General features: G+C 44.5%; 1 protein-coding gene across 2 annotated transcripts in view; it reads left to right on the top strand.

Annotated features, from left to right (window-relative positions):
* The window catches only part of MPP3 (membrane palmitoylated protein 3), a 66871-nt gene extending 57493 nt beyond the window's left edge, over positions 1-9378 (top strand). For both annotated transcript variants that reach the window (XM_033170474.1, XM_033170473.1), the window contains exons 16-19: positions 2401-2494; positions 6027-6135; positions 7425-7547; positions 8747-9378. In XM_033170474.1, coding sequence (XP_033026365.1) covers positions 2401-2494; positions 6027-6135; positions 7425-7547; positions 8747-8926 — 506 coding nt within the window. In that variant the 3' untranslated portion in view covers positions 8927-9378. The remainder of the gene's footprint in view (positions 1-2400; positions 2495-6026; positions 6136-7424; positions 7548-8746) is intronic.
* The last annotated feature ends 2962 nt before the right edge of the window (positions 9379-12340 follow it).

The raw sequence follows: 12340 nt of genomic DNA, 5'->3' as shown, positions 1-12340 counted from the left end.
CGGTTTAGGAAACCGCGACCAAGGTGAAAGCAGCAGAACGCAGGCCAAGTTAGGAAATCAATTTCCGAAGGGGGAGGGAGGGAGGGACATCAGCCTGAAAAAACTGCCTGTCTCCTGCCCACCCATAAGAGAGTTGGCAACTACGTGACTTAGGCTGGAGCCCTGCCCAGAGGACGCAGAGTTAATGAAGGGCATGCCTTTGCTTCCACCTCCCTGAGTGATTGAAACCCCTCAAACGTTGCATCTGGATTGAAACAAGCCTTTTAAAACAACAACCCCAACCCAGTGTACTGTACTTTGCAAACAGAAAACTCTGTCTCAAGTGCCAAACTTTATGTAGCCATAACTAGCCATTCATGCAAAATGAGGTTGTAGAGAGCTTGTGGGGGACAGGACTCGCATGTTTGCAGATATACCACAGAGGGTGGGATAATCTCTTTAGATAAAAGCCTTAGGCCCTAAAGGTTAGGAACTCAAAAACGGACCAAAGATCACAGGACGGTTCACAACACAGCACAAGAACGTAGCTGCACTTGAGGATGGATAATATAACAGTAAAAACAGCAGGAAAATCTAGGTGGATGAAGACCCAAAGACTTCGCTGCAGCAGTAACGGGTTCGGAGATGAACATAACATTTGTTAAAGTATGACATTTACTGGAACTGCCGTTTTATTACCCCAAATTTGTCTTCATTTTGGCATTCCCATGCTGCTTTTCTTTTTAAAAATAAATTTATTTATTTGGTTTTTTCAAATTAAAGTTTTACAATCCCATATCCAACATCATAAAAACAAGATTCCAAAGAATCTCCTGGACTTCCCTCCTTCCCTTTGTGGGTCCTATTGTTAATCATTTCCTCCCGCATCTTTTATAATAATCCAAATCTTTTACATCTCCATTATGTCCACAATTCGCCATTAAACTACAAGTGATATTCCAATCCTACTAACAATGTTAACTGTTTACTACAATTTTTTAAGGTAAATTATAAATTTCCCCCATTCCTTATTAAATTTTGCTCTTCCTGATTTCTGATTCTTCCGGTCGTTTTTGCCATTTCAACACAATCCATCAACTTAATCTGCCATTCTTCTCTGGTCAGGCCTTCATCTTCTTTCCATCTCTGGGCCAATAACATCTGCACAGCCGTGGTCGCATATATAAATAGTTATTTTCTGCTCCCCTTGGGATTTCAGCACCTAGAATTCCTGAAAGAAAGGCTTCAGGTTTTTTTCTTTCTATGCTGCTTTTTGGACCTAAACCCCACTCCCCCCCCCCATTCTGGTCAAAATAATAATCCCTTATACAACAACTGGAATATTCATAACTTCGATTCATGTTGACACATTAAATGATTTATAGAACTACAAGTGTGGCGCTCAGGGTACATCCTTGTTCTTCCTGTGTGTCGGGGCCAAACTTTTAACTTGTCTCTTTCAGCGGCGCTTTAGCAAGCTGAACGTTGCACAGTCCAGGACAGACGAAAGATAAAAAGTACAGCTTCATGCAGCGCCGAGTTAAACTGCGGAACTCGTTCCCTCAGGAGGCAGTGATGGCCGCCAGCTTGGATGGCTTTTAAAGAGGATTGGACAAATTCCTGGAGGAGAAAGCTACTGATGGCTACTAGCCATGAGGGCTCTGCCCTGCCTCCCTAGTCATGCTTCTGAATACCAGTCGCTGGAAACCCACAGAAGGCAACAGAGTTCTTGTGCTTGGGTCCTCCTCGCAGGCTTCCCACAAGCAACTGGTTGGCCACTGCAATAACAGGAAGCTGGACTGGATAGGCCAGGCATAGGCAAACTCGGCCCTCCAGATGTTTTGGGGCTACAACTCCCATCATCCCTGACCACTGGTCCTGTTAGCTAGGGATGATGGGAGTTGTAGTCCCAAAACATCTGGAGGGCCGAGTTTGCCAATGCCTGGGATAGGCCATTGGCTTGACCTAGCAGGCTGTCCTTATGTTCTTAAGCCTTGAGAATTGGTCCTTCCTTTGCCACCCAAAAGCAGCAGCGGAGGAAACCTCTCAGGCACCTGAGGCGGCACACCCAGGTTCAGGGTGAACCACCCATAGGGGCGGGGCGCGCAGCACCCATAGGGACGGGACACGCAGCGGAGCCTCAGCCGGCCTACAGCTGGGGGGGGGGGAGGCAGCGGGTGGACAGCGTGGAGCCTGCGGGAGCCTGAGACACGTGGCTTGGGCACCCTGCAGGTCCCAGCAGTGAGTGCTGCCTGCCATTTTGTCAGTGGGGACACCCGGGGCGGGCCGCACCTACTGCATCCCCCTTGCTATGCCCGTGCCCAGAACAAATTCTTCTTTGCAAATAGAGATACCACATTTGTCATGTTGATATGGTCTGATTCTTGGCTCTCTCTCTCTCTCTCTCTCTCTCTCTTCCAGATACCACAAGGTCGAAGAAGAGCCATGAAAAGGAAGGCGTGGAGTACAATTTTGTTTCCAAGCAGTCGTTTGAGACGGATGTGCAGCATAACAAGTAGGCCTTGATGTCTTGTGCTTTTGTTGAGGGGAAATGAAAGCATGTGTCTTCCGGGGAAGACTCCAGAATCCGATCTATATGCAGAGAGGCTACCATCCTCTTTGCTAACAGAAGCTTCTGCATAGCTGTCAACCTTCCCCTTTTTTGCAGTGGGAAATGGCGCTGGAATAAGGGAATTTCCTGCAAAAAAGGGAAAGTTGACAGCTACGAGCTTCTGGGCTCTTTAAAAAAAACTGGCCAGGGAATTTTTGTTGTTGAGCTGCACACATTTTCTTAATATGGGACTGTGGTGAATGAGAAAACTACAACAGTGGTTTTTTATTTTATTATATGGTCAAAGACTCAGCAAAAACAGAACAAAATCATACAATTTCTAACTTAACACAGAGTTAAAATATATGGTACTTATATAAACTGTAGGCCAGAAGCAAGCCAAAAATACAATTAAATTAAGAAAGCCCCTTCATGGCTCTTTGAAAGCAGAAACCTAGCAACTCTTTCCACTATTATTTTGTTCAAGTCAAGCAGTAAGTAGGCCACATACCAATTCAAAAGTCCTTCCTGACTATTTTAGGATGAGAGTACGTAACCTATTTTGCTCGTCTCCGCAAAAGTTGCATGCAAAAAGTGCAGGTCTTAATGCTTCTGTTGCTACACCCCTAGAGCCATTTATTATATGGAGTAACCCCAAAACAGCCATCTAGTATGGCAGAAGAAAAACAAATCTAGCCCTACAAAAGATAATCAGCTGGTATTTGAGAACAGTCAGGTTATCCATGTAATTTTTCTGTAAAAGTAGAGTATTTACATGCCACCCTCTTGCGGAGCGTGAGGGCAGCATGCAACCACATGAAAAACATTTAAAAGCAATATGAAGCAGTCATTAAAATCACCGGCTGCTCAGGGCACATTTGAAACAACGGCATAGGCCCATCAGCATGAACAAATCTGGGAAATGATATATAATGAAATGAAAAGGGTGTTTGAAATAACCTTTGTAAAAACAAACAAACCCAGAAGCTTTTCTTTTGGGAATTATAGGGACAGAACTACCTAAAACGTATAGAAATTTATTTATGCATGCTACTACAGTGACAAGAATCTTACTCGCCCCAAAATGGAAAGAAGCAGAAGTCCCAGCGAAGGAAGAATGGATATAAAAACTTATGGAATATGCAGAAATAGCAAAACTTACCGGAAGAATAAGAAATCAAGATAACAATATTTATAAAAGAATGGAAATGGTTTTATTGAATATTTACAGATAAATTACAAACAGATTAAAAACATTGGCAGGATTATTGTAATTACCTTCAGTTTGATAAGAGTATATATTTAAAGAAGATGAATAAATGAGCAAATTAAGTTAATTTGGATATGCAGAAGATATTTAAAACAAATTTAAGGAACCGCAGGAAGGGGGGAAGGAAGTCAAGTTTTGAAATGTCAAAATGATTGTAAAATGAGTGAAATGTATAAATTTGAAAAGTATAAATAAATAAACAAAATATTAACACCCCCCCCCAAAAAAAACACCAAATCTGCAAGAGATGCCTGAAAGTAAAAAAGTGAGGGTGCCTGCCCAAAATCTGCTGGAAGAGTGTACAAAAGGATGGGACTGATAACACTTGAATGAGCAACACTTAGTGGGGGACAGTTGAACCTCTTACTTGGGAGGGGGGAATGACAACAAACAGTGCTCCTCTGGATGAGCTCAGTGATACAAGGGCTGGGATATAAGGGCTCAGGCAGCCCCTGACTGGACTCAAGTTGTCCAGGGTTTTGTATATCAACAGAAGAACCTTGGACCAGACCCAGAAAGATATGGGAAACCAGTGCAGATGTTTTAGCCAGTGCTGGATTTACAAATAAGCTGAACAAACTATAGCTTAGGGGCCCACTCTCTTGAGGGCCCCCAAAAAAATTCAAAGGAAAAAAACAACCTGGATGTAAATTTCCAAAATATAAGATAAAAAACAAATAAAATAAAACCTAAATACTCATGTTAGTAGCTTCAAGAACACTGTCCAACCATCTCATCCTCTGTCGTCCCCTTCTCCTTGTGCCCTCCATCTTTCCCAACATCAGGGTCTTTTCCAGGGAGTCTTCTCTTCTCATGAGGTGGCCAAAGTATTGGAGCCTCAGCTTCAGGATCTGTCCTTCCAGTGAGCACTCAGGGCTGATTTCCTTCAGAATGGATAGGTTTGATCTCCTTGCAGTCCATGGGACTCTCAAGAGTCTCCTCCAGCACCATAATTCAAAAGCATCAATTTTTCAGCGATCAGCCTTCTTTATGGTCCAGCTCTCACTTCCATACATCACTACGAGGAAAACCATAGCTTTAACTATACGGACCTTTGTTGGCAAGGTGATGTGTCTGCTTTTTAAGATGCTGTCTAGGTTTGTCATCACTTTTCTCCCAAGAAGCAGGTGTCTATTAATTTTGTGACTGCTGTCACCATCTGCAGTGATCATGCAGCCCAAGAAAGTAAAATCTCTCACTGCCTCCATTTCATCCCCTTCTATTTGCCAGGAGGTGATGGGACTAGTGGCCATGATCTTAGTTTTCTTGATGTTGAGCTTGAGACCATATTTTGCGCTCTCCTCTTTCACCCTCATTAAAAGGTTCTTTAATTCCTCCTCACTTTCTGCCATCAAAGTTGTGTCATCTGCATATCTGAGGTTGTTGATATTTCTTCCGGCAATCTTAATTCCGCCTTGGGATTCATCCAGTCCAGCCTTTCGCATGATGAATTCTGCATATAAGTTAAATAAGCAGGGAGACAATATACAGCCTTGTCGTACAACTTTCCCAATTTTGAACCAATCAGTTGTTCCATATACAGTTCTAACTGTAGCTTCTTATCCCACATAGAGATTCATACACAAACATGGCCTTAAGACAGGATTTGTGAGCAAAGAGACAATGAGAAGACTTTCCCCATTTTCCTTCCTCACTGCAGAGGAATATTTGAGGTCACTGGGAGAGTCAAAATGGCTTTAGGATTGCTCTCCTACTATTTCAGACACGTGGTTTATACAGTATACTTATGTATGTGTTTGCCTTGTACATTTATGAACATTTTATATATTTGAGACCTTAGAATTCCTATAACAAAACAAAAGATTGATGCTTCCTTCCCATGTCAAATAAAATACTAAATATTAAACTTCCCCTCTGACATGGTAGGATTTCTTTTTTCATGCTTTTAGCCACAGCTCTGAGGACTTTCCCGCCCCAGAAATAAGTGTCTAGATAGGATTATCTCTGTTTTGTGAAGCTGGTTGGATGCCTCTCTCTCTGGAAGGGATTCAGATTTCTGGCCTTTTATTCTCCTGGTGGTGACACCAGAATGATCAAAAGCAGTAATCCCTTTTAATCACGTTGTCTGTAGCAAACATTTTTTATTTTTTATTGGAGGAAACAGTGTTGTACTCTAATACGCATATGGCACAGTTCTGCTACTTTGAAATCTGAGGTGAATACTTTGAATTCTGCTCCACAACTTAATTCCCTAAACGTTTTCAGGTTTGTAGAACATGGGGAGTATAAAGAGAATCTCTATGGGACAAGCCTGGAGGCAATTCAGTCGGTCATGTCCAGAAATAAAATTTGCCTTGTGGATGTCGTGCCTGAGGTAAACTGTCACGATTATTGTTATTTTTTTAAAAAGAAAAATCTTATCTTCCAGAATTGTGTTTCAGTTCCTCCTTACCTATAGGAACATGGGTTTTACACCAGCTTGGGTTTCGATGGATCACTTTCGGTTATAGTCACCCCACTATATGAAAAAGATTTTTTGAGACCAAATACCCACTTGGTGGACTGTTTCCTTTATTGGCTAACAAAATATGTTTGGCTAAATCGAAGCCTCTAGCTGTTGCCATAGAAGCTCCTTAATATTGGCTGGGGGTGTGATCCTTTCTCATTTAAGAGAGTTTGTAACCCAGGGTGAGCCATTATGGTGCTGTTCAGATGTTTTGGACTACAGCATCCATCATCCTTGTCCATTGGCCACACTGGCTGGGGCTGATGGGATTTGTAGTCCCTAACATTGGGAGGGTCCCTTGTCAGCTAACCCTGCTGTAAGCCACTGTCCTTGGGATGAGAGCAGACAAATTGGTTTACTGCAGACAAGACAGAGCTGTTGGTGGAGGAGGGAAACAGTGGGTTTGTATGCCCCAGATATGATCATACTGTCTTTCCAGGGGCAGATAGGCAGTCTGATGCTACACCTAAACCCCTAAAACTGCTGACAGAGCCCAGTGGCTTCAAAAGAGTGTTTAACTGCACAGTGAAAAGGATAAGGCTTCCAGGGCCATTGCAAGCCTCCTCCTTAAACATAAGGACACGGGTGGCGCTGTGGTCTAAACCACTGAGCCTCTTGGGCTTGCCGATCGGAAGGTCGGTGGTTCGAATCCCCGTGACGGGGTGAGCTCCCATTGTTGTGTCCCAGCTCCTGCCAACCTAGTAGTTCGAAAGCAGGCCAGTGCAAGTAGATAAATAGGTATTGCTGCGGCGGGAAGGTAAACAGCTCTGGTTTCCATCATGGTGTCCTGTTGCACCAGAAGCGGTTTAGTCCTGCTGGCCACATGACCCGAAAGCTGTCTGTGGACAAACGCTGGCTCCCTCGGCCTGAAAGTGAGATGAGTGCCACAAACCCATAGTCGCCTTTGACTGGACTTAACTGTCCAGGGGTCCTTGACCTTTATACCTCCTTAAGCATACAAAGTGATTCATGCTGCCCCTATTTGGGGGTTAGCTTGAGGTGCCCATCCCAAATTAGGTGAATTGCCAAATGTGTGTGTTTGTTTGTGTGTGTGTGTGTGAAATACCTGCTCTAGTTTTGATTTCTCGCTTTAAGTTACTGTGCAGCATTTACAGATTGGTGAACGGGATTCTCCCTTTGTATTGCTGCCTGCCTAGGCTGTGACGCACTTGAGGACGGCAGAGTTCAAGCCGTATGTGGTGTTTGTGAAGCCTCTCATCTCAGAAAAGAAAAAGAATGCCCCAGCCTCTCTCCTGACGGATGAAATCTTCGTCCCGCTTGTAAGTATTTTGCGTGAAAAGCTAGTTCGCAGAAATGAGCCACATCAACTGCATTGGCTACCAATTTGTTTCTGGACCCAATTCAGAGTGCTGGCTTTCACCTGTAAAGGCAAATACAGCTTTAAGCAGAGAATGGAATGAGGCAGGTGTAAACAGCTATCTGGTGGCAAGCACAAGGCCACAGCCATGGCTTCCCCCAAAGAATCCTGGGAGCTGTGGTCTGTTATTGGTGCTGATAGTTGCTAGGAGACCCTCATTCCCCTCACAGAACTACAGCTCCCAGAGTTCCCTGTGAAGATGGGTAAAGGTATAGGTACCCCTGACCATTAGGTCCAGTTGTGGACAACTCTGGGGTTGCAGCGCTCATCTCGCTCTGTAGGCCGAGGGAGCTGGCCTTTGTCTGCAGACAGCTTCCAGGTCATGTGGCCAGCATGACTAAGCCACTTCTGGCGAACCAGAGCAGTGCACGGAAACGTCGTTTACCTTCCCGCCGGGGCAGTACCTATTTATCTACTTGCACTTGATGTGGTTTTGAACTGCTAGGTGGGCAGGAGCTGGGACCGAACAATGGGCGCGGGGATTCGAACCGCCAACCTTCTGATCGGCAAGCCCTAGGCTCTGTGGGTTAGACCACAGTGCCACCCGCGTCCCGCGTGTGAAGATGGATAGTTGACTGTTAAACCATTCTCAGCATTGTAGTTCTGTGAGGGGAATAGGGAGTCTCCTAACTACTCTCAGCACCCATAACAAACTACAGTTCCCATGATTCTTCGGGGGGGGGGGGAACCATGACTGATTGAGTAATACAATAGTGCTTTGAATTGTTTGGTGCAAAAAGGGCCATAGTCTCTTTCCCCCCTCACAGGCTTATCTGCAAGTAACAAAACCTGCTTTCTGTGGCAACATGCCTCAACCTGAGGGTTTTCTTTCTTGGCTAATGCCCAAATGGTACTGCACCCACAGTAGTGAAGCTAGCCAGGGTGTGGGTGTGGAGAGGGGCGTTTCACATGGGGGGGATAGTGTGCCACAGGGGTCTTTAGGGTTCTACAGGAGTCTGTAGTGCAGCACGGTGGCTGCTTTGAGTTGGGGGTTGGGATTCAGGGTGACAGGGGAGCTTGTGGCTTCTGGTCATTTTGGGGGCGGAGGTGGTGGGGGTTGCCACGTCATCACATCTTGTCCTTTTTGTTTTTTATATGCAGGATGACGAGCAGCAAGAAATGCTCAGCTCGGCTGCCTTCATCGAAGAGCAGTACGGCCACTTGATTGACACTGTCCTGGTGAAGGAAGATCTGCAGAGTGCCTGCAGCCAACTGAAAACCATACTGGAGAAACTGAACACAGACTCTTTTTGGGTGCCAGCCTCTTGGGTCAGGTTGTAGTCTGCTATGCTGTGCCAAAGAAAGAACAAACAAACGAAAGAGAATGAGATATACCTGTTTGATAATGCGCTGTAAATAATGTGGATGATTAAAAGGGGTAGGGGAAAATGAACTCTGCTGGAGCAGCCAGTTTGCTTGGGATACAAGCAAAGAGAAACCTTCCTCTGTGTGGGAGCAGATTCTGATGCAATAGAAAAAAAGTTGCAATGGAATGGAAAAGCGCCGCAGGATACAATCCAGAGATTTTTTTTGTATGCCACTGGACAATAGTCATGTCAGATTCCAGGTGTCTGAATAGAAGCCTTTAGCTTTTGGGAAACTTGCAATTGTGTTTGTTTGTTTGTTTGTTTGTTTGCAGTATTTCTAGGCTGTGCTGTAACGAAGATCTTGGGACTGCTCACGACAAAAATAACGATAACAGGATGAACAAAGAAGTATAAATGCAGTGTAAAGGGAAAAGGGGGAAAGGCTCAGTATGTGGTGGTTCCAGGCAAAGACTGCAAAAAATGTTAGGAAGAACACACAGGCTCATTTTTCTGTTGATCACTACAATCTTGGAAAGATAAATTCAGTGACAGAGTTAAATTCATGTAACAAAATAAGGTACTTTTATTTGTTCATTTATTTACTTCTTAACCAGGCTAGAACTGGGAGAGCTCTTATTCAGATGGTAAAAGTTGGTGCTTTTTTGTGAAAGGCGAAATCTCCCAGGGCAAATCAGCAAGGCTCTTAACTTTCTGCCTGAAAAATGAACCATGTTATGTAACCTAAATATAGCCCCAACTATAGCTAACTATATTCTGAGCAGTCAAAAGACCATCGGGGATTCTTTTTCTCCTTCCTATTGTATTTGCAAGTTGCCCTCATTAATGGACTAAGAAGTGCGTTTGAAGCACTGGAAACTTTCCATCTTTCTAACTGGAAAAGCCAACTATTTAGAAATAAAATCCCAAATAAACAAATGGCTAGGGGGGTATATATGCAGGGGATGTCCCCAGAATATGGGGTTTCTTGGCAGCTTTGTGGATTGTATGAGTTTGCTGGCATTGTTTGTTGGAAGAGGGAGTTGTGGGAGTCGTTTGTAAGTATGTTTCTTGCTTGTTTTAGTTTCTCCCCTGGCCCCTGGCCCCACACTCCTACAAAATCCATGCAGAGTTTATGTTCCAGTGTAATAATATTTCCATGTGTATTTATTTGTAATAATAATTCCCATTGAGGAAGACTTTCCACTAGCTCTTCCTGGGCCTGTTAATGTGTGCCACCCAAAACCTTTATCATGAACATTCCATTTAAAACTCAAGTTCTCAGTATAAGGATTTAGACCAGTGGTCTTCAACGTTTTGGGACCCAAGGCCCACTTTTAACCCCCCCTCCGATGCATTTGGGGGGCCTATTTCTTCATTATTATTTTTAACCAATTTTTAATGGTGGTAGTGCTGCTGTCGCGGCCCACATTAATTCAGTCTGTGACCTAGTACAGTCATACCTTGGATTCCGAACGCCTTGTGAGTCGGAACATTTTGGCTCCCGAAAGCCGGAACCCAGAAGTGAGTGTCCGACAGGTTTCTTTGGAACCCGAATGTCTGACAGGGCTTCCATGGCTTCTGATTGGCTGCAGGAGTTTCCTGCAGCCAATCGGAAGCCGCGCCTCAGTTTCCGAATGTTTTGGAAGTCGAATGGACTCCTGGAACGGATTCCGTTCGACTTCCAAGGTACCACTGCAGTGGCTTCTGACCCACAAGTTGAAGGCCAGTGATTTATGTTAAGGCCAATTGCATTTGGAGTTTTTTTTTAAGGGGGGGAACTTATCAGTGGTTCGTTCCTCAGTGAACCAGTTAATTGTAGCAGACATGCGTCCTTGAAAGAGACTTTATCCACCATTGCCAGTCTTCAGCAGGGGATATCGTGGTGTGCTCTATGGTACCCATCTCAGTTGATGTGAGCAGATGCTTGAAGACACTGAGGTGCATAAACGGAGTGTCGACCTTGGAACATGGCCCAAGGTCATGGGAAGGAAGCATGCGGGGGTTCCATGGCAGATGCTCAGGTGACCCTCAGCGGACAAAACGATGCTGAAAAGGGTTCCTTGAAGGTAGAGAGCTGGAAAAAATCACACCAGTTTGATTCCTCCTGTATAAATAATTCACTTTGTTATGTTAAAAGTGGGACAACCCATCATCTCAGCTTGAGTTGGCACACTCGGTAGATGTGGTTATTTTTCTATGGCTCACTGTCTGGATGAGAGCTGTGGAGTTTTGTTTACATGTGCTGTACTCTCGGATGTACTTCCCCCCCCCAATTGTTTGTTCCGAATTTCAATCCCTGTTTCTAGTTTGAAGAATGTTTGAAGTATATTCTTTTCCCCACCCCACCCCTTCTTCTTCCTTTGATTGGCGTTCGATGTAAATGCTCCTATTCCACCACTAGGTAGACGCTGCTACGTAGCGGATGTTGCCTTATCAACTTCCTCGTGCATCTTGGCTGCATTCCGCGAAAGCAATCATTTATTTCCCCCCCCCCACGGTGGCTCATTCTGTGATACCAGGCTGTGCATGTCTTGCGCAAGGAAGCAACCACCAGAGAACAAAAACTGCATGTGAGGAACCTCTTTAATGAGAAAGGGCTGCTCCTGTGTGTGGCATGAGGCATTTTCAGCCCTGCGTGCTTAAATACATATGATTATTACAGCTACCTGGTGACAGATGATCAAGTAATATCTGCAAATGCTCCGTGCTTTCAGTTCTTATCCATGGAGAAAGTTTTGGTACATTTTCTCTCAGAGCTATCGGTAGAACGGGGAATAACACATTGCCGCAGTTCATTCTCACCTAAGGCAGCCTGTGGACGCCTAGGAACAAACGTTTACTCATCCACTTGCGAACAGCTTTAATAGGTGCCATTCAGCCATATGCATCTTTTCCCCCTATTTGGAAGTAAGTCTGTTAAGTTTGGCTTGCTCCCAGGTAAGTGTGCTTAGGATTGCGGCCGTGGGCAGTTTTGCTGGCTGCCGGCAAGGTTTGGGTGTTTTCTTTTCACGTGTGCTACTTCTCTGAAATAAGCACAATCAGCCATGTTGGCATTGAGCCACCCCTGCTTGCCTCACCTTAATGTCTTCGCCCGCCCCCAATCTGTACAGTGGGACACGATCCCATCTCTACTCTTGTTCCATTATTTCAATAAGTTTTGTGATACTCAGTATTTGAATGAATCTTCGGCAAAGAAATACTTTCAAATGAGCACTGGTGCCCTGATGTTCTTAATTTAATAAATATATTTATCATGGGAGTGCATTATTCTGTATATTACAGGGGCCAGACTTGCCCATCTCCACATGATCGGATGCAGTGAAGAAGAAGTATTGTCAGCTCTGGCTGGTGTGTGTGTGTGTGGGGGGGGGGAAATTCCTAAGGGAAA

Source organism: Lacerta agilis, chromosome 14, assembly GCF_009819535.1.
Source record: "Lacerta agilis isolate rLacAgi1 chromosome 14, rLacAgi1.pri, whole genome shotgun sequence".
NCBI classification, from domain to species: domain Eukaryota; kingdom Metazoa; phylum Chordata; class Lepidosauria; order Squamata; family Lacertidae; genus Lacerta; species Lacerta agilis.
This window is presented reverse-complemented; position numbering and strand designations above follow the sequence as displayed.